This window comes from Myotis nattereri, assembly GCF_964212035.1.
Source record: "Myotis nattereri genome assembly, chromosome: 7".
Lineage (NCBI taxonomy): Eukaryota > Metazoa > Chordata > Mammalia > Chiroptera > Vespertilionidae > Myotis > Myotis nattereri.
Window position 1 is genome coordinate 90,274,993 of NC_138082.1, and position 21,427 is coordinate 90,296,419.

The following is a 21,427-nucleotide window of genomic DNA, read 5'->3' on the forward strand; positions in this document are numbered from 1 at the left end:
CCATTCTCCCCTTCGGAGGTGTTCAAAGCAGCAATGGCGGCCTCACTTCTCTCAACTCTCACTTCTAACTTGAGTCAGAGAGACGCTCCCTAATAGATTGCAATTTACGCCAAAGTGCAGCATCTTCCCGACACCGCGACTTTGTCCCGCTCCCCTCAGCCGCTGAGGCCGGCACCACAATTTCATTCTTTATGAGAAATTCAGCTACAAATTTATGGTAAGGTTTCTCCTCGTGACTCTTTTTATATATCGTACGAATATCAACACATTGCATGTGCTTTTATGTCAGTACAGCAACCCAATTATTAGCAATTTAAGAACAGAGTCCCCACCTAAATCCTCATTCAACAATGTGTTTTACAAGGCCTGGCACTGAGGCTGGCCTAAAGGGTTTAATTGTTGAGGACTGCTTAAATTCATTTAAACCTGATTATTATTTGTTAGACCTATTTTGATGGTTTAATGTTTTATGGATAGTCTCAGAGAATAAGTTTTCAGTGGGGAAAGACTCCCTTTATCATCAACTAGAGGCCTGATGCACAAAGTCCGTGCAAGACCAGGCCTTCCTTTCCTGGCTGCTGGCACCAGTCTCCCTCTGGCACCCGGCTTCCCTCCCAGCCCAGCTTTGTCAGGAAGGTCATCGGGAAGGACATCTGGTCTAATTAGCATAGTATCCTTTTATTCGTATAGATAGTTAACTCCCTTGTGTAATACACTGAGAGGGAAAGATTGCAGATTTAGGCTGCCTGTTTAACAAGTATTTATTTGAGTTAATGATAGTTCTGCAGGGTCTGTTGCTTTTTGTGTCATTTTGGCCAAACTCTGTAACTCAAAACAGCCATCTTGCTTTCAGCTCTTACCTGTGAGGCCCCATTGTCAAAACCGTCCAGTTGTCAATGCTGCTATATAAACATGACTCACATGCATTATCTGCAGGCGAGGGCACCATGGGGAAAATGGCTTCATTTGGGTTAGACGCTGTGAGGCATTTGGGTCAGCAGACTGGTGTCTGTATTTTCTGTCCGTGTTCAAGTTGGGAGAAAACAATGAACATAATGTAATAAGCTGTTTGCTTTATGCTTTGTCTATGATTCTATCAATAAAATAGGACCACGCCAGTGCTTCACTACAGGCTTGAGCACCCATGATGGCCACTTTCTAAAGTTTTAGGAGTTCAAAATACAAATATGGTAAAAAGAGAGGAAACTCTCATTTCATTCATCAGTAGATATGTATCAGTAGTATCTTTTCTGTACACAGCCCTGTTTTAGGTACTGGAGGAAACATGGAAGACAGGAAATACAACATAAAGATTATATATATAATTTTAAATTATATGTAAATATATGTTTGTAGATATAAATTATCCACACACATTTCTACACATGGCTATACCTGCAGCTGTATTTTATACCTTTAAGTATCTATCTATCTATCTATCTATCTATCTATCATCTATCTTTTTTATTTTTATCTATATTCCTTTAAAACATTAATTATTAATTTAGCCCCTACCAGTGTGGCTCAATTGGTTGGACATCATGCCTTGTACTGAAGGGTGGTCTGTTCCCTTCCCGGACAGGGCACATGCCCAGGTTGTGGGTTTAATCCCCAGCGGAGGGCATGGGAAGGCAGGCAAATGACATTTCACTCTCACATTGATGTCTCTCTCTCTTTCCCTCTCCCTTTCTTTGTCTCTAAACTCAATACTATATATATTAGAGGCCCGTTGCAGGAACATTCCTGCAAGAATAGGGCTTCCTTGGGCCAATCGTGCCACCAAGCCCTGCCGCCCAGGGCCACACATGGGGTCCTGCTGCCCAGGGCTGCACATGGGGGTCCTGGCTGGCGGCGGGACCTAGGCGGCACACGGGGATCCTGGTTGGTGGTGGGGCTTAGGCGGTGCGATTGCGCCACCTAAGCCCCGTCGCCCAGGGCCACACATAGGGACCTGGATGGCGGCTTGCACTGGCCCGCCCTGCCTGCAGTATGCAAATTAGCCACCATCTTTGTTGGTGGTTAATTTGCATATCACTCTGATTGGATGATGGGCGTAGTGAAGGTATGGTCAATTAGCATCTTTGTCTTTATTAGATAGGAGATAAATATATATATATACTAGGGGCCCAGTGCACGAAATTCGTGCACTGGGTGTGTGTGTGGGGGGAGAGTGTCCCTCAGCCCAGCCTGCCCCCTCTCACATACTGGGAGCCCTCAGGCGTTGACCCCCATCACCCTCCGATCGCCTGATCGGCCCCTTGCCCAGGCCTGACGCCTCTGCCAGAGGTGTCAGGCTTGGACAGGGGACCCCCATCTCCCCCTGATCACTGGCTCTGGCCCCCGCCCAGGCCTGAGGCCTCTGGCCCAGGAATCATGCCTGGGCAGGGGACTCCCATCTCCCTCTGATCGCTTGCTCCACCCCCGCCCAAGCCTGACACCTCTGACCCAGGCTTCAGGCCTGGGCAAGGGGACCATCATATCCCCCCAATCCCCGGCTCCGCCCCCCACCCAGGCCTGATGCCTCGGCCAGAGGAGTTGACCCTCATCACCCTCCGATCACCAATCACCGGATCGGCCCCTTGACCAGGCCTGAGACCTCCGGCAGAGGTGTCAGGCCTGGGCAGGGGACCCCCAGCTCCCCGCGGTTGCAGGCTCCGCCCCTGCCCAGGCCTAACACTTCTGGCCTAGGCGTCCGGCCCAGGCAGCGGGGACCTGCAGTGGCAGCGGGGGGCCCCGCGATCGTGGGCTTCGCTTTAGGCCCAGGCAAGGGACCCCTAGCTCCTGGGACTGCCAGCTTCGACCGTGCCCAGCTCCCATCGCTGGCTCCACCCCTACTTCCTGCTATCACTGGCCAGGGCGGAAAAGGCGCCTGATTCTCCGATCATGGCTGGGGGGCAGGGCAAAGGCGGCCCCAGGGCCGCCTTGTCCAGCCCCCCAGCTCTTAGCTCCCCCCTGGGTTTCCAATCACTGTCAGTGGCAGGGGGCTTCTTCCTGCTTCCCCTTTCGCCTCCCTGCATTGTGCCTACATATGCAAATTAGCCGCCATCTTGTTGGCAGTTAACTGCCAATCTTAGTTGGCAGTTAATTTGCATATAGCCCTGATTAGCCAATGAAAAAGGTATCGCCGTACGCCAATTACCATTTTTCTCTTTTATTAGTGTAGATAAAAATTTATTGTTATTGGTATCTAACAAAAGCTTTCACACAATGGTCAATAAGAAAGCATTCGATAATAAAACAGAAGAAATATTCTCTATAGTAGGTAGAATAATGGTTTTCCAAAAATGTCTATATCCTAACCCCAGGAATTTGTGAATATGTTAGCTTACATGGCAAAAGATATTTGGCAAATGTAAGTAAAGTTAGGACCTTGAGGTGAGATCATTGTGAATTATTCTGTACCATAAAGGTAGGGAACCTTTCCTTGCTGTGGTCAGAGAAAAATGTGAGGACAGAGAAAATCAAAGGTCAGTTCACTTTGAAGATGGAAGAAGGGGGTGCAATGAGCCAAGGAGCCCAGGAGCCCCAGGAACCTGGAATTAGCAAGGAAACACGTTTTTGCTCTGGAGCCTCCAGGAAGAAAGGCAGCACTGCGATGGCTTAGGTTGTACTTCTTCAGGAAGGAAGACAATAAAGTCACCACGTTTATGGTAATTTGTTCCAGTGACAGGGAACTAATATACCTTCAATCTTGTCAGTTCATGCAAACCCTATGATACCCTGTCCCTAAGTGATAAAGTCCTTGCAATTGTATCCATAACATGCAATGCTATCCCCCAGTCACCACAAACATATATTAAGTAATCCCTCCTTGATAACCTCATCTTTGGGTTATGCTTTTGTTATTTTAACCTTTGTCCAAGTTTTACAACAAACTAAGGTACACATTTGGCAAATGTCTACAATTTAGTAAACCTTTGGATTTCCAGTAATATAATGGCAATTCCTTAAGGCCAGATGTTTGAAATATTATCTGGTATTCAAAGATGTAACCACAAAGACATTAGGAAGATTACAGAATAAAAAGTACCAGTTACTATAAAAAATAAACAGCATTTAGGAAGAGAAAAGTATGACCTTTGTATGCATAAAACATAAAACAGCTTTATTGAAGGTACTTTACATGCCTCACTAGTCATAAATAGGAGATGCAGAAGTCTATTAACATTTCAAGGGGGGAAATGTCATATAGATGCCACTTTATTATTGTAACTGCCAAGGAAATTGAAGAAACATATTTAAGCAGCAGCCTCATTGACTTTAGGGGTGTGATCAGTAGCCTCTTCATTAGCACTTGTAAACAATCAAAATATAACATAATAATTAGTGGGTTTTGACAACATGTCAAACATGAGTCCAAGGAGCTCAGTCTACCAGTTGTCAGTTTCTGCAAAGTGCATGGCCACCCTGAAGCTGACAAAAGTCAGAGTTTGGCGTCATACTTACGGCCCTCCATGCTCAGTCGTCAATCTGTATTCTCTGGGATGTCCGCTTATGAGAGATATTTTGATAAAGAAGTGTATTTAGGGGTGACAGGAAGGGGGAGATTGCAGGGGCTAAAACAAGCTGGGCACACTGATCAGGGTAGTCCTTGAATAGACAGTATCTTCAAGGATGAACATTGTTTGCAGGATGTTCCTTTCATGGGGGTTTGGGCTGATTTGATGTCCTCTCTCAATAAGCAATAAACATATTCCTTCTGCTTAGACACTGTGAACTTACTTAATGATTTTTAATCTCTGAGATTGTGTAAACAGTACATTAGAAATATGAATCAATGAACTCCTGTTATGTGGTTTAAGTTGTTTAGCCTGTATAAATTATTCTCCGGATACAATTTAATAAAGTTACTGTAGTGAGACTGAAGTGTTTCTATGTCCATGTCTTTGAGTATGTATTTTATATAGAGAAAGTGCATGGGAGATACAGTGTCTGTGTTGTTAAATTGAAATAAAGTGTTATCAAGGAGAAAAGCTTTATTTTTGTTTGAGGAATTTTAGGAAAATCTGAAACATGAGCCAAGGCAGGCCATTTGCATGGAAAAGCCACTGGAAACTATTTGGTTGGGCTTGAAAGTTAGTTGGGGCAGGGTCTCTGGGAATCATCAGGGTGGGGCAAACAGTGTTAGCCAGGTTGATGGAGACTCATATATAGCCTGTCAGCTGGCTCTTTGGATGGAGGGCTCAGAAAAGAAACAGTGGTCTCTGGCAGAACTTCTGTCCAGGAGAAAGTTGCTCCTCCAGTTCTCACCCTGATGCTGGGCAATTCAGTTCCTCCCTGTGTGTCTCTGGTGCCTTTCCAGCTGCTGTCCGAATGCTGGAGCTCAGAGGAAGTGAGTGCAACTAAGTCTGTGCTTGGGCCCTTTAAGAGGAAATACCTGGAACTCTGGCAGCCCTTGGTCTCACTCAGACTCAATCCCCACTGGTTTTTATGGCCAGAAATTATGGGATCTCTTCTTCCTGGCACTGGAACCCTGAGCTGGGGGGCCTGGTGTGGGGCTGGTACCCCTCGCTTCTCAGGTAGGACCTCTCAGCTGAGATGTCCCTCACAATTTTTATCTGCCGCATGTGGATGTGGGACCAGCTCATACAGTGTCTCTGCCCCTCCTACCACTCTCCATGTGGCTTCTTCTTTATATCCCTAATTGTTGGTCTTTGTTAATCCAGATTTCAGGTGGTTCTGAATGATGGTTGTTCTGTAGTTTAGTTGTAGTTTTGATGTGATTGTGGGAGGAGGCGAGCACTGTGTTTACCTCCCCTGCCATCTTTATTTAGAAGATCTAGAAAAGCATTTCTGATTATTTTTAATATAGCCTAATTCAGTGAAGATATGAATAAACTGCTTTGTTGAGAAACACTGTAGGACCTCACACACTCACATACTGTGTGCCATTTAGTGATTGGTTTAACCTTGTCGACTCTCTCATTTATAAATAAACTCAATAGAAACCAAAAGGACGATTGATGGCACCAGCAAAAGGAGCCGTCGGTGGTGACCACTGCCTGTGGAAGAGACATGCATAAGCTGCACATGAGTCAGGGCGACACCACTTTTGTGCTGTGTTTATGTGTAACCCCAGGGAGAAGAACGTGCTTATTATCTTGGAGTAACATAAAAGGGACAACACAGTTTAAAAGAAACAGCTGGAGTGTGATCTAATCTCCATGTTCCAATATCCTCATGTATAAAACATGCATAAAAATTAAACCTCACTGAACAATTTGTTTATTCTCAGTTCATAGCCTGCCTCAGCCCTGCCAGAGCAATAGTCCTGGCTTGAGGGAACACCGGGATGCTCTTAAATAATAAATGGATTATTTATGAAGCATTGCTTTTATATATTTAATATTAATTTGACTTCAGATGGTAATTATGTCAGAATCATAAATGTATTCTCTTGTTCAGGCCTCCTTTGTCAGTGACATTTGACTGCTCCCCCCCTCCCCCAACTGTGACAGCAGAAATGGCAAAGCTCTGCATCACCGAGGGGAGAGGAAGCCAGATAAAATTAAGCACTCGTGTGTTTATGGATTAGCATAGAACACATCCATAAAGAATCAATAATGCTCTGTATTCCTTGGTCATGTGTAGATAATAAGAGCTAGTGGTCCTGCTTGGACTTCCCAACATGTTAATAGGAGAACATCTTTAACATTTTTTACATTATATTTTTCAATATTTTGTAGAAATCATTTATCAGCAAAGGGATATTTTCCCCTACTATAATTTCTTAATAATGACTTGCTTTGTAAATTACATACTTATTATGTGCTCATGACACAGGTTAAGAAAAACAACTGAAAGCTTATATGTCATCTCAAAAACTGTTAGGATGGCTACTATTCATAAAAACCCCACATAAAAAAAAGTATTGGTGAAGATGTGGATAAATCAGAATCTTTGTGTACTGTTGGTGGGAATATAAAAGGGTAAAGCTCTTATGGACAACAGTGTCGAAGTTACTCAAAAATTTTTAAGAAAGGACTACAAAATAAAAAGCAATTTTAATTCTGGGTATATATCCTAAAGAATTGAGGCAGAATCTTGGAGAGATATATGTAAAACCATATTTATGGCAGCACTGTTCAAATAGTTAATAGATAGAAACATCCTATTTGTTCCAATTGAGAACTGAATGGATAAAGAAAATGTACATATTACAATGGAATTTTATTCAACATGGATAAAACTTGAGGACATGACGTAAGTGAAGGAAACTAATCACAAAAAGATTTTTCAGTGGCTGGGAATCTGGGGAGATCCTGGCTGGGCTGAGAATGTCAAATCTCATTGTCCTCTCAGCCCTTCAACTCTCCTAAGGCCCTCGATAAAATGGCTACACCTTAAAAAAAAGACAAATACTGTATGATGCCATTTACACAAGTTATGTGAAGGAGTTAAAAGCAGAGATCATAGAATACATACAAATTGAAAGGTGAATGGGGGCTGCCAGAGGTGACAGTGGGGACTGGGGAGTTGTTAATGAGGACACAGTTGCAGTCTTATAAGATAAAAGACAATGTCAATATACTTAACACAATGAAAGAGTGTTCTTAGAAGTAATTTAAGATAATAAAGTTTGCTATGCATTTTTATCACAATTTTTTTTAGAAAATCTATTGATAATTCAGTCACATACATATAATACAATTAGAGAATTAGGTGCATAAGCATATGGTTATACATTAAGCATGTATAGTGCTGTATTTGGAGCTGATACCTAGTTGGTGTGCAATGGAATCAGATTCCCAGCTGTTCTGATTGATCAGCTATTCATTCTAAACCATTCAGTCTGTTTGGTGACTGCTCACTCCTTATCAGTACACAAACACATGTGCTCACATATATTAAACATTCACCTTCACAGTATCTCACCCTTACAAAGCTGGAGGGAGGAGGAAAAGGGAGTGGCACAGATGAAGACAGAGAAGCCTGATCCTCTCAAATAAGCCACAAGACTTGAGTACATCCATCCCCAAGGAGACTGCCTGTGCAGGATGGATGCATAACAAATATTACCCCCTCATCTTCATTAGCATAGAAACACCAGGGGACCAGAGCACCAGAGGGAGAGAGGTAAGGCTAGGGAGTAAGGAGGATGATTTGTGACATATTAAATAAAGATGAAGAGATAATGGAGAAGTTGTGAGGGGAACTGGATGAGATGAAGAGACAGAGGAAAAGAAAGAGAAGGGAGATACTGGGGAAAGAATGAGAGAGAGAGAGAGAGAGAGAGAGAGAGAGAGAGAGAGAGAGAGAGAGAGAGCCCACCCCTCTTCATAATGTTTGAGAAACACAAAGAGCTTGAGGTAACATGAAATTATATTTGGGTGCTAAACTGTTATTCTAGCGTATTTCACATTTCTTAATGGAATATTAAAAGTACGAAATACTTTCGGTCGTGATATCTGTGATCTAAGAAGGAGAAGATCTGATTTGGCAAGTAAACAGACAAGATTTGAACCTAACTCTATTTCTAACTACACAATAACCTTTTTATTTTTTTAAACTTTATTGTTTAAAGTATCACATAGGTCATCATCCCCCCCACCATTAACCTATTATATCACCAAAGTAAGAGTCAAAATATTTATCTTATTCTTTGAGTCCTCATATGATCAGATGACGAACTTCTGAGATTTTCTTCTATCCCTAAGTCTTTCTCAGGGAGGTGTGCTGGGTTGTGACAAATACTTTTTTTCAATCTATTGAGATGATCATAACATTTGTTAATATTGTGATATCTTCACTGATTTTCAAATGATAAATTAATTTTGCATACCTGGAATAAAACACACATGGCCATTCTGTCTTATCCTTTTATTTTTAAAATTCTTTTAAAGGTTACCAATTTTTAATTTACATTTTTACTAATTTTATATTTTCAATTATAGTTTATGTATAATACTGTATGTTTCAGGTGTACACTATAGTTATTAGACGCTTATGTAATTTATGAAGTGATCATCCCAGTAAGTCTAGCTATTACACTATTATTGACTATATTCCCTATTGTACTTTACACTCCATGACTATTCTGTAACTGAAAACAAACAAAGTGGGTTCAGTTTCCTGTGGCAGCAAAAGCCAAACTGTGAGACAGGTTCTTTGTGGGGAAGCACGGAACTTGGTTGGGAAGTCTATAAGGAGGATACTTCAAAAGGTTGCAGGCCTCTAGGGGATTCTTGCCAAAGGCAGCAGACCCTACCTTGACTTTTCCAAACATGTCTGAGCCCCGGATGTTTTACTGGAATCTCTATGTTTAGTCTTTAGACCAGGGGTGGGCAAACTTTTTGACTCGAGGGCCACAATGGGTTCTTAAACTGGACCGGTGGGCCGGAACAAAAGCATGGATGGAGTGTTTGTGTGAACTAATATAAACTCATAGTAAACATCATTACATAAAAGGGTTCGTTTTTTTTTTTTTTTTTTTTTTTTTTTAGTTTTATTCATTTCAAACGGGCCGGATTCGGCCCACAGGCCGTAGTTTGCCCACGGCTGCTTTAGACACTACCTTGTTTAAAGAACACTACAGATGCATGTGTTTTCTCAACTATGCTTACCCTGCTGATAGTATCTAGAGGTTAATTTTAGTTCAAGCTGTTGCTACAATAAAAGCCTAAGGAGGCAGGCAAATGGGGTTGTCTGATTCCTTTAGCCAGGCAGTCCCTTAGCCCTCTCTTTCACAGAAAAGTGTGTCACAGTAATCATTCATCTGTCGCTCAGAGTCTGCTGGTCAGTCCTGGCAGTTCTTGTGCAAAAGGAAAAAAAAGTTTATTCAGGTGCTAACCCATATCAAAGACCATCTTACCTTCCTGCTAAAGCCCACAGTTCTTAAAGGAATAAAAAGTGGAGGACTTTCTTTCTCTATCCAGTCACACTGCTAGCTTTAGGCATGCTCTGGTACTACCTATCCATCTTTCTAGCCCTTGGGGTGCTCAGTGTAAAAAACTCCCCCTGTATCATCCTGGTGAATGGGATGATCCCCCACACTCTCTGGCTGCCTACAGTCACAATTTCACCTTTGAAACTCTGGGCCCTTGTAGTCTTACAAGGATAAATGAGTGGAAGTCTCACCTGTATTTTCTTCCTGCTATCAAGGAGCACAGTCTTGCTTATCCCAGTTTCAGAGATTCTTACTATTTACTAAAGAAGAAAGGCATAAAAAATAGAGGGAAGCCTTTACACAAGATAGAAGGATTGCTGTCTTCAAAAGGTGGCATATGCAATGTCCAGAGGATGGCAATGATTAACAAGCAAAGATGGTAGACTGCTTCATATTTCAAGAGATGGTGTTGCAGATGGGCTTCCAAGGTAAGACCTTTAAGAGGCACTGTCCTGCCCTGGCTGGGTGTCTCATTTGGTTGGAGCATCATCCCATACACCAAAAGGCTGTGGGCTTAATCCTCAGTTAAGATGCATAAATAGGTTGTGGGTTCAATCCCTGGTCAGGGTGCGTTTGGAAGACAAACAGTCAATGTTTCTCTCTCATGTCCGTGTTTATCTATCTATCTATCTATCTATCATCTATCTATCTATCTATCTATCTTTTTTTTTACACTTAACTGGATGATTTATTATAGCACAACTTATATATTTCAAATGGACAACAAATTAGTGTCACTTACAGCATCTTAAGATAAACTGCCTTTGAACAGGAGCTTCCTTTCCAGTACTTTGATGTCTACAAGATGTATCTAGAAAGGTTACTACTGTGGAAAATGAAGACTGCTTAAATCGAATGGGAGCGGGGCGGGCCTGTGGTTTTCGTTTTGATTAGTTGCTGTAACACTGTCCTTCAGGTGGCTGAGGGAGTGATATGTTATCACTAGTCAGCATTAGGTGCCGAAGCTCGTGCAGGACATGTTTGATACTATATGCACGATTCCATTTCTCTAGCACTAATACGGCCTTTGGGTCCACCACTCCATTAGAACTATTAACTCCATTCATATTAATTTTTGTTACAAATCTTACAACGGGGGGTACTTCAGGGTATTTAGGTCCACATTCTATTTTAAGGCTGTACATTCGGTTTTCATAAACTGTTCTTGGAGGCCCAATTATTATCCCTGCCCATCTTATAAGTGTCATGTCTTTGTCTATCTATCTATCTATCTATCTATCTATCTATCTATCTATCTATAATCTATCATCTATCTACCATCATCTATCCATCCTCTATCATTTATCTCTCTCTCTAAAAGTCAACAAAAAAGTATATCCTCGAGTGAGGATTGAAAAAAAAAGAAAAGAAAAGGTGCTTTCCCTTTCCAAAAGAAATAATTTTAAATTATTTTGTATGAGCGCAGGTGCAGCTTTCCCTTGCAGTATTAGCAGCAAGATGCAAGTCCTCCTCAGGTGGTACCTATTAATCATGTGTGATTAATCCAAGACTTGATTCCTGTGGGCTTTAGGGAAGAGTGTATTGTCATCAGACATCATAGAGACCATTGCTCAGTGAACTGCTGTTCAGGACCTTGAGTCTTCCAGGCCTTTAGTTAAAACTTGGTCTCCTGGCTGCAATGGATGTAAGGGGTAGTCAGACAGGTAGATAGACCTGCAATGAGCAAATTAGTGCAAAATTGTTAGTTTGGCCTAAATGTTGTACATATTGTTTGATTTCTTATTCATATTCTAAATCTAAAGGGAGTGTCCCTAAAACAGAAACTTGGAAGGGTCTCCCATAAACTATTCAAACCGGCTTCATTTAAACCTGCTTTAGAGCACTGCCCTAATCCAGAGCAATAGGAAGTGCCTGGTTCCTTTCCAAGTTTGTTTCCTGGCATATTTTGCCAGGGTTTTCTTTATTGAGTGGCTCACTTTCTCAGTCTTCCTCATAGATTGGGGTCTCCAAGATGCACATAGCTTCCATTGAATCTGTAGGGCTTGTCCTACCTTCTGCTTGTCCTACCTTCTGGGAGATTTCTGAAGTGAAGAATGATCCACTGTTGCTCTGAATGATGTGAGGAAGTCCAGCTCTAGAGATTATTGCTTTGAGTAGAAGTTTTGCAACCTAAGTTGCCTTCTCTGTTCTAGTGGGGTATGTTCCTACCCATCCAGAAAAAAGGTGTCTATAAAAACTATAGTTTTAGGCATCTGTGTAAAGTCAACTTGCCAGTCCTCAAATGGGCATATTCCTTTATATTGTACTACCTTTGCAGTTGGGGAACATTCTGTTTTAGGATTGTTTTGGGCACATATCTGACAGCCTCGAATAATCTTCTGAATGGTCCTTTGTAAACAAGGACCCTTCAAATGTGGTCTAAGAGGTGTATTAAAGCATACCTTCCACAATGGATCCCTTCATGTAGGTGTTTGAGGACAGGATATATGTACTGGAACTTCAGGCCCATATAGAATTAGTGTCAGTGCTAGAGAATCCAAATCCTTGGGCTAGTCCTCATGCAAGTCCAGGTGGGGAATTAAAGCCCCAGTAAGTGGCAGCTTCAGGTGATTTGTCTTACCACTTTATTGGCAGTTTGGTTTCCCTGACTTGTTTGGGAATTGTCCTTCTGGTGTCCTGGGAATGGCATTATGACAATCTGGTTCAGGAAATTCACTGCCTCTAGCAATTTAAAATCTCATTTGCATGTATTATGTCTTTATTCCCCAAGGTTAAGAGTCCTCTTTCTTTCCACATTGCCCCATGGGCATGGACTACCCTGAATGTATATTTAGGGATCTGTGAAGATGTTATTCTTTCTCTGGGATAATTCTAAGGATCTGGTGAGGGCTGTTAACAGTCAGCCTTTTGTTCCAATGTTCCTAAGACAAGGGCCTGTGACTCTATTACCTTGTCTGAGGTGACTTTCACATGCCCAGCTCATTGTTGACCATTCTCCATGAAGCTACTATCATCTCTATACAATTCCTAGTCAGATTCTGCCAGTGACTGGTCCAATAGAACTGGTCTGCTGGAATGAATTTTGTCAATGATTGCTAAGCAATCATATTGGAGGTTTGAATTTCCCTTTGAGTCTGGGAGTAGGGTGGCATGGTTCAAGATAGTGTTAGTTTGTAAGGAAACATGTGGGTTGTCTGATAAATTGTTCTTGTAAATTTCCAATGCCCCCTGCCCTCAGCCAATACCCTCTTTTCTGTTTCAATAAGATTAGGTGTGGTACAAATATCATATTCGGTTGTCCAGAGTGAATTTCTCTACTTCTTAAAGCTGCTATTGCCATGGAGGCCATTCTTTTGTCATGAGCTCTAGTTCAATTTTATTGTTAGATGCTAACCACTTTACCGGGGGTTCTGTCAGCCCATACTGCTTAATCAACTTGCTCATAAATCTTGGGTGGAAAGGTTCATTTCTGGATACTTCCAGGCAAGCCAGGAGCACCTGGAGCTAGAGAACATATCCCGACCGGATGCCTAAACATAATTGCTGTTTCTCGGGGGAAAATGTTATTTGTACATGCAATTTACAAAGTAAGTCTTGGCCCAATAATGGAATGGGGCAGTCTTGCATGTAGAGAAAACTATTTGCTATTTTTTGATCACCAAGCAGGCATTGTTGAGGTTGAAGGTACGTCTATTTTTGTGACTGTCCACTGACTCCAGTTACCAACTCTCCAGCTACCTCCCTTGGTTAGTTTTGTATTTCTGCCCAGTTTGGATGATAAATTGTCCCAGTATGGATAAGAATGCTCCCTGGCCTTATTGAGAGCCCTGTCTGGTCTTTAAGGGGGAGACCATTTCTTCATCATGCATTGTGTAATAGCATAAATGCCTGGACATAAGGGATTTTGTCCCATTTCCCTATCCACTGGCAAAACAATACCAACTGTATGACAGTGTAGTAATTTAGAGAACCATTTAGGGGTCATTTTCCCCCATAGTCTAAAATATACATAGGCCAAGCAGTGTTACAATAGAAAACCAATTTCTTTTTAGTCAATGAATTATAGCTGTATGTGGACCAATCTGCTAAATTCCAGCCCAGTGGGCTCCCTTTAGGAGTTTAAAACAGAACAATCCCAAATGGCACAAAAGTACAAACCCAAAACCATAACCATAGAAAGACCCCAGACAAAGTGGAACATCTGAACAGAACTTGGATCCATAATTCCCTTAGTCTGAATGAGCTTTCATGAGCAAGTTCTAGCCTCTTCTCTTCTGCCAACTGATATTGCAAATGGACCCAAATGGCACAGAGCCCAAATGGCAGGGATAGATAACCAGCGAATTAAAACTTGCTGCAGCTGCTCAGAATCTCTCAGCCGAAGCAGATTCCAGAAGTTAGCAGTGTCCTTCCCATTAATTTCACACGGCCAGCTCATGAAAACTACGTCAGCCGCTGTCAGTGGCTCAAAGCCCAGGGCGCTGGCTGCTGGTTTGACTCACCAAGTCCTGGGGGCCATCTACTCCTAGAAACTAATTTCTTTTCACCAGCCAAGCATTTCAGGTGGTTTATTCCTAGAAATCTCTTTCATTTCACCAGCCTGCTCTTAGGATAAGCCTGCCACAAGCAGCTGGGACATGAGCTGGGGCAATCCAGGACTTACCATGGTCCACATCTTCCCAGCTGGTTCACGGAAAACTGAAACCTAACAGGTGGGTTTGGCTGCCAGTGGCAGCAAAGGCAAACTGGTGAGACAGTTTTGCTTCAGAAGGGAAGAGGCTTATTCAGGAGCCAACCTGGGAGAATGGTGGGTTCCTGTCTCAAAGACGATCTCGCCTTCCTGCTCAAGCCTGCAGTTTTTATAGTGATAAGGAGGTGAGGGCTTTCTTTCCCTATCCAATCACCCTGCTAGCTTTTGATATTTTGGGCCATCTATTCACCTTTCAAGCCTTTGTTTTGCTCCATTGTCATCTTGGCCAATGGGGTGACTCCATGGCACTATTGACTGTATACAATAATTTAACTACCAATTTGTATTTTTTAATTTCTTCACCATTTTTACCTGTTTCCCCAAACCTTCTTTCACCTGACAGTTATCAAAATGTTCTCTGTATCTATGAGTCTGTTTCTCTTACGATTGTTTATTTTGTTTTTTAGATTCTATATATAAGTGAAATAATCTGCCATTTGTCTTTTTCTGTCTGGCTTATATCACTCAGCACAACACCCTCTAGGTCCATCCATTTTGTTGCAGAAGGCAAGATATCATTCCTTTTTTATGGTTGAGTCATATTCCATTGTACATATCACCACTTCTTTATACATTCATTTATTGTTCGACACTTAAGTGGCTTCCTTATCTTTTTATTAATAATGCTGCAATGAACATAAGATGCATATGTCTTTTCAAATTAGTATTTTGAGTTTCTTCTGATAAATACACAGAGTGGAGTTTCTGGGTCCTATTTTGTCTACTGTTATAACATTTGTTTTAAAGTCTATTTTGTGATATAAGTATTGTTCTCTAGTTGTTGTTTTTTTAAATTTCCATTTTTGTGAAATATCTTTTTTCATCCTTTTACTTACAATCTGAAGTGAATCAACAGCATATTTAAGGATCTTGTTTTTTTTATCCATTAAGTCATCTATGTCCTTGACTGGAACATTTAACCCATTGGTTTAACAGTAATTGTTGATAGATATATATTTATTGCCATTTTATTAATTTTGGTTTTGATCTTCCTTTTTCTTGTTTTTATTACAGAAGACACTTAACATTTTTTCAAATACCATATGGTGGAAATGAACTCTAGCTTTTTCTTGCTTAAGAAGCACTTTCTCCTTCAATTTAAAATAATAACTCTGCTGAATAGAGCAGACTTAGTTGTAGATTCTTGCTTTTATCACTTTAAATATTTCATATCAATCTCTCTGGCCTGCAAAGATTCTGTTGAGAAATCAGCTGAGAGTCTTAGGACAGCTCCTTACTAGGTAACTAATTGTTTTTCTCTTGCTACTTTTAAAATTCTCTTTGTCTTTATCCTTGGAACTTTAATTATGATGTGTCTTGGTGTGGGCCTTTTTCAGTTCATCTTGTTTGGGACTATAAGTACTTCCTCGATTTGTATGTTTATTACCTTTGTCCAGTTAGGAAAGTTTTCCATCATTATTTCTTCAAATAGGTTTTCAATTCCTTGCTCTCTCTCTTTTCCTTCTGGTACCCCTATGAAATGAATATTGGTGCATTTGATGTTGTCCCAAAGGCCCCGAAAATTGTCCTCATTTTTTTGGATTATTTTTCTTCTTGATATTCTGATTGGGTATTTTCTGCTACCTTATTTTCCAAATCACTGACACAGTTCTCTGCTTCACTTAATTTATTGTTGAGTCTCTGTAATGCATTACTTATTTCAGTTACTGTATTTTTCATTTCTGACTGGATCTTTTTTATGCTCTTGTAGTTCTTACTAAGTTCCTTGTGCATCCTTACAGCCATTCTTTTCAACTCTGTATCTGGTAGTTTGCTTGTCTCCATATCATTGAGTTCTTTTTCTGGAAAATTCTTCTGTTCTTTCATTAGGGACATATTCCTTTGTCTCCTCATTTTGGTTTCCTCCCTGTGTTTCTATGTATTGGGTAGAGCTGCTATGTCCCCTGGGCTTGGTAGATTGTACTTATGTAGAAGGTCTCCTGTAGGTCCCAGTGGCTCAGCCTCTCTGGTCACCTGCACCAGGCACTCCAAGTGCACCCCTGTGTGGGCAGCTTGTGCATCCGCCTGTTCTAGTTGAGTTTCTTTGTTATTGACATGTAAATGGGAGAGATTTCCCCCCAGGACAATTTGCTTGGAGGACTGGCTACAATTGCAACAGAGAAACTCTGGACTCCAGAAAAGCAAGACTCTCTTCAGTGGGGCTCTGGTGGCCAGCATGTCTTGGCCCTTGAATGTGACACTGGCAGAGATGCTTGGGTAGTACTCCAGGGTGGTCTGAAGCTGTCCAATGGTATGCTTGCTTTGGAGTCTCCCAGGAGGTGCAGGTCAAGGTCAGTCACTTACCTATGGACACCTGGCATGAGCTATAGGATGATCTGCAGATGGCTGTTACTTGTGCTGGGCTTGGAGGTACCCAGGAGATGACAAGCTGAAACCAGGATGGTTTTCACTACTTCCAGGTCTGGGGCCACTTAGCAAGAGGTAGGTGATGCACCTGGACCAGATGATATCTGTTTGGAGCTTTTGAACATTTGAGAAATTTTAGAAAAGTTCTCAGCATGAGCCAAGACAAAACATTTACATGGAAAAATAAACCCTTCTAATAAATTGTTGGATTTGATTTGCTAAATTTCTATTTAGGATATTTGCCTACATTCTCCAGGTAAATAATATTCTCTATTTCTATTTATTTGGTTTACTACCAGGGTAATTCTTCTCAGAGAAATAAATATAAAATAATTCCTCCTCTTCATTTTTGGGAAGGCTTTAGTACAGACTTGGTATTATTTCTTAGTTAAATATTTGGTATACTTCACGTTGTTTTTTGTTTCTAGGAGAGTTGTATTATATATTTAGTGTCTTTAGTTGATATCGGAATATTCACTTTATTTATTCTTGAGGTAGTTTTATAGTTTGTCTTTAAAGAGAATTTGCCTATTTTTTCTAACTTTCATATTTATTGACATAAAGTTTGAAAAGCATTAATATTTTTAGAACCTATTTTTATATCATATCTTTCATTCCTGAGTCTTCCATTTGTTTTATCTATGATTTTCTGATTAGTATTTTTTGAGACTTATCAATGTTATTGATCTTCTCAAAGTCCTAGCTTTTTGTTTTATTAATTTTCTCTACACATGTTTGTTTTGTTTTATTTCCTGTGATACATATTATTTCTTTTTGTTTGATTCCTTTCATTCAACTAGGGTTCTTGTTTTAGCTTTCTAAGTTAGAAATTGAGGACATTTATTTGAGGTCTTCTTTTCTATTATTGTCATTGAGTAATGTAAAATTCTTCTATTAATTGTTTTAGTGGTAACAAAATTTTTGATATTGTGCATTGTCATTTTGACTCACTTCAAAATGTTTTCTAATTTTACTTTGATTCATTCATTTTTGTCCTATGGTTAAGTTAGAAATGTGTTATTTAGTTTTTAATATTTAGTTTTTTTCAGAAATCTTTCCGTTTTGTATTTATAATTTAATTCTACATTGGTCAGAGACCATAGTTGAGTGACTTTAATCCCTTTAAATTTATTGAGGGTAGGCATTTTTGTTCTTGAATATCTTCTATAATAATAAGTATTTCATGTGCACTTGAGAGAAATGTGCATTCTGCTTATTCTTGTACAGAGTGTTTATAAATGTAAATTAGGTTAAGTTACTTGATAATTTTACTTAAATATTCTGTCATTGCTAATGCATTAACTGGATATAGAATTTCAGGTTAACAGTTTTATTTTTTCTTTTCGTATTTTAAAGATATTTCTTTACTATTGTTTCACTTGCACTTTTGTAGTGAGAAATTTCCTGTCATTGTTATTGCTTTATTCTTGTTGCTTCTTAGTCTTTCTCATTTTCATTGGCTATTAGCAGTTTGATTATAATGTGCTTTAGTATAGTTTTCTTCATTAGTCTTACACTTGGGGTTCATTGAGCTTCCTGGATATTTGGGTTAACACTTTTCTTCCAATTTTTAAATTCAAATATATTTTCTCTAAACACTTTTTGAAGACTCCATTTGCTTGTATATTAGGCTGCTCGAAGTTTTTTATAGCTCAATGTATTTATTAATTAATAAAGCTCTACTATTTATTACCCATAATCCTTTCTCCCCCATTTTGTTTAGTTTTTATTACTCTATCTTCCAATTTACTAATCTTTCTTCCTGAAATGTTTAAAAGTTCTTTAATCTCATTCATTATATTTTCACCTGGAACACTAGAGTGTTCAACTCCAGACAAGTATATTAGGTGCCTTTAATATCTTCATGTCTCTACTTAATGTTCTAAGCATAGAGAATGCAATTACAATAATGATAGAGGCCCAGTGCATGAAATTCATGCACAGGTAAGGCCCCTAGTGGCTGCCAGCCTGGAGCGCCTCCTTTCCCCCAGTTGCCTGCCACCAGCCCTGCCCCCTGGTTGAACTCCAGGTTGAGGGAACAATTTGCATATTAGGCTTTTATTATATAGGATTAATGTCTGCTAATTCTGTGTGAAAAATTGAGTCCATTTTCATTTACTTTTTTTTTCCTTCAGTAGAAGTCATATTTTTGTCATTTCTGTTCATTTTGATTGTGATCCAGATATTGTTAAGTTTAGCTAGTTGTGTGTCAGATGTTTTGTTTTTCTATTAATAATTTAGGACTTTTCTCTGAGATGCAGTTAAATTACTAGTAAACAGTCTAACCTTTCAGACTTTGATGTTAGAAATGACCTGCATGGTACTGCATATTCTACCCAGTGCTCTGTGATGAATGGGGTTTTTATTTTTGCTGTTGGGGACAGGCACAATTAACAGCCTTGTGTAAGTACCAAGTACTATTGCCACTATTGCCTTTAATAGTTTAGGTGGTGCTTTTTCCAGTCTTAGATAATTTTTTGCACAAATGCTCTTGTCAGTACTCTGCTGAATACTTAAGAAGTACTCTCTGGAGAGCTACAGAATTCTGTCCACTGCAGCTTTCTTCCATCTGGTAATGTGTCCTACATATGTTAGCTGCTTCGGGTTTCCTAGTCACCTCTATCTCTTTAGTCCAGGTTGAGTTTCAGACTATCTGGTTTCCTAATTCATGTTGCCCATTTTGGAACATTATCCATTAACTCTAGGTTAGCTTACATGTATACAAGTGCAGGAGTGATATTCAAATAAGATACTTTCTCATTTTTGAAGAGATTTTTACATCAGATTTTCAAGTACAAATAGGTGTTAGTTATTAGCAAAACTTGTGATTTTTATTCACTTTTTTAATCTGCTTTGTTTAAAAGCCTATGTAAATTTTTGATATTCCAAAAACCCTAAACACACACTCTCCACTGTTTCCATACTAGAAACTTTTTTGGAAACTACATATGAGCAAAAGAACATTTACTTAACCGAGGAAGTGAGATGACTGGAAAATGAGTGGGCATGTAACTGTCTACCTATAACCTCCTAATTGAAAACATGGTTAACAAAGAAAATGGAATAAAATTGATAGGTGTCCAAGCTAGAAACGTAAGTAATAAGATGGAAATTATATAAAACCACCCCACATTTGATGAGAAGCATAAATCTACACACCTAGAAAGCTAAACAAACCACAAGTAGCATTACCTCCAGTAGATCCAACCTTAGATACATTAACAAGTGTTGAATGACATCATAAAAGACAGAACCTTGAAAGCAGAAAAAGAAAAGAATGATCCTTTGTTTATCATGTACAAGGGATCCTTAATAAGATGAACTGCTGGTTTCTCATCAACAACCTTGGAGAATAGAAGTTAGTGATATAAAATACATAAAGAGCTGGCAGGTGGGGGGGGGGGGCAACAAAAAAGTTTATAACCAGTAAAATATCATTCAAAAATGAGTAAGAAATTAAAACATTCACACATGGTAAGGGAATTACTTATCAAAAAACGTGCTCTCCCAAGAGTGCTAAAGGAGTCCTTTAGACTGAAGTAAATTTATAATAGACAGAAACTTAAAGCCAGATGTAGAAATATACAGTTTCAGTAAAGATAAACTTACAGGACAATATAAAATTCAGTATTTTATTTTTTGCATGAAACTACACTTTTTATTTCCTACAGTATGTAAAAGACAAATGAATATAAAATAATCATAAACATGTTATTAGGCAGACGATTTTTAAGATGTAATGTGTGACAACAATACCTGTGGGGGAGGACAGGATGTACTGGAGCAGAGTTTTTGTATGCTGCTGAAATTAATTGCTATCAGCTTTAAATGGATTGTTTTAATTTTAAGCTGTTAAATGTAGTCACTAATGTAACCATAAAGAAAATATCTAAAGAATACCAATAAACTAAAGAAAAGGAAAACAAAAGGGTTCCCTACAAACAATTCAAATAAACACAAAAGAAGGAAATAATGTAGGGAATAAGAGAGAAAAAATAGTATAATATATACAGAAAGACACATTTTTAAAAATCTAATTTAAGCAATAAATCCTTAATAAGTAACTACTTGAATGTAAATGGAGGCTCTCTCCAGTACAAAGGCGAAGTTGCCAGTTTCTTGTCCAGCGTGTATGCGGAGTGGAAGCTCCAAACTAACAAGCAAAAAGCTGAACAAAATAGACACTATTTCTCGGATCCATTAGAAATGTGGGGTTATGGGCAAACACTGCCACAAAAATAAAGATAGAAGAATACAGAGAACCTCAACCTTGTGAAGCAAAAGTCCATAACCAGAAACCTCATGGAAACCAGTAAGAGTTAAGGAAAACAAGAACAATAATTGAAGGACAGTTGGAAGTCTCAGTGTAAGAGTAGAAACCGCATGGCGAACCAGTAATAGGGGTTTTATGAGTTTAGCTTCCAGGAACTCCATGAGTTTCTCACAGTAAAGATCTGGGAAAA

At 39.7% G+C, this 21,427-nt stretch overlaps 1 protein-coding gene across 1 annotated transcript; it reads right to left on the reverse strand.

Moving 5' to 3' along the window:
• Positions 1 to 10,776: 10,776 nt before the first annotated feature.
• Positions 10,777 to 11,223, reverse strand: LOC308522362 (ubiquitin-conjugating enzyme E2 variant 1-like; the record flags this gene model as incomplete). The annotated part of the gene is made up of 1 exon (XM_081095721.1): positions 10,777 to 11,223. Exon 1 carries the CDS (start codon positions 11,092 to 11,094, stop codon positions 10,777 to 10,779), a length of 318 nt encoding a protein of 105 aa, XP_080951847.1. The 5' UTR covers positions 11,095 to 11,223.
• Between the last annotated feature and the right edge of the window lie 10,204 nt (positions 11,224 to 21,427).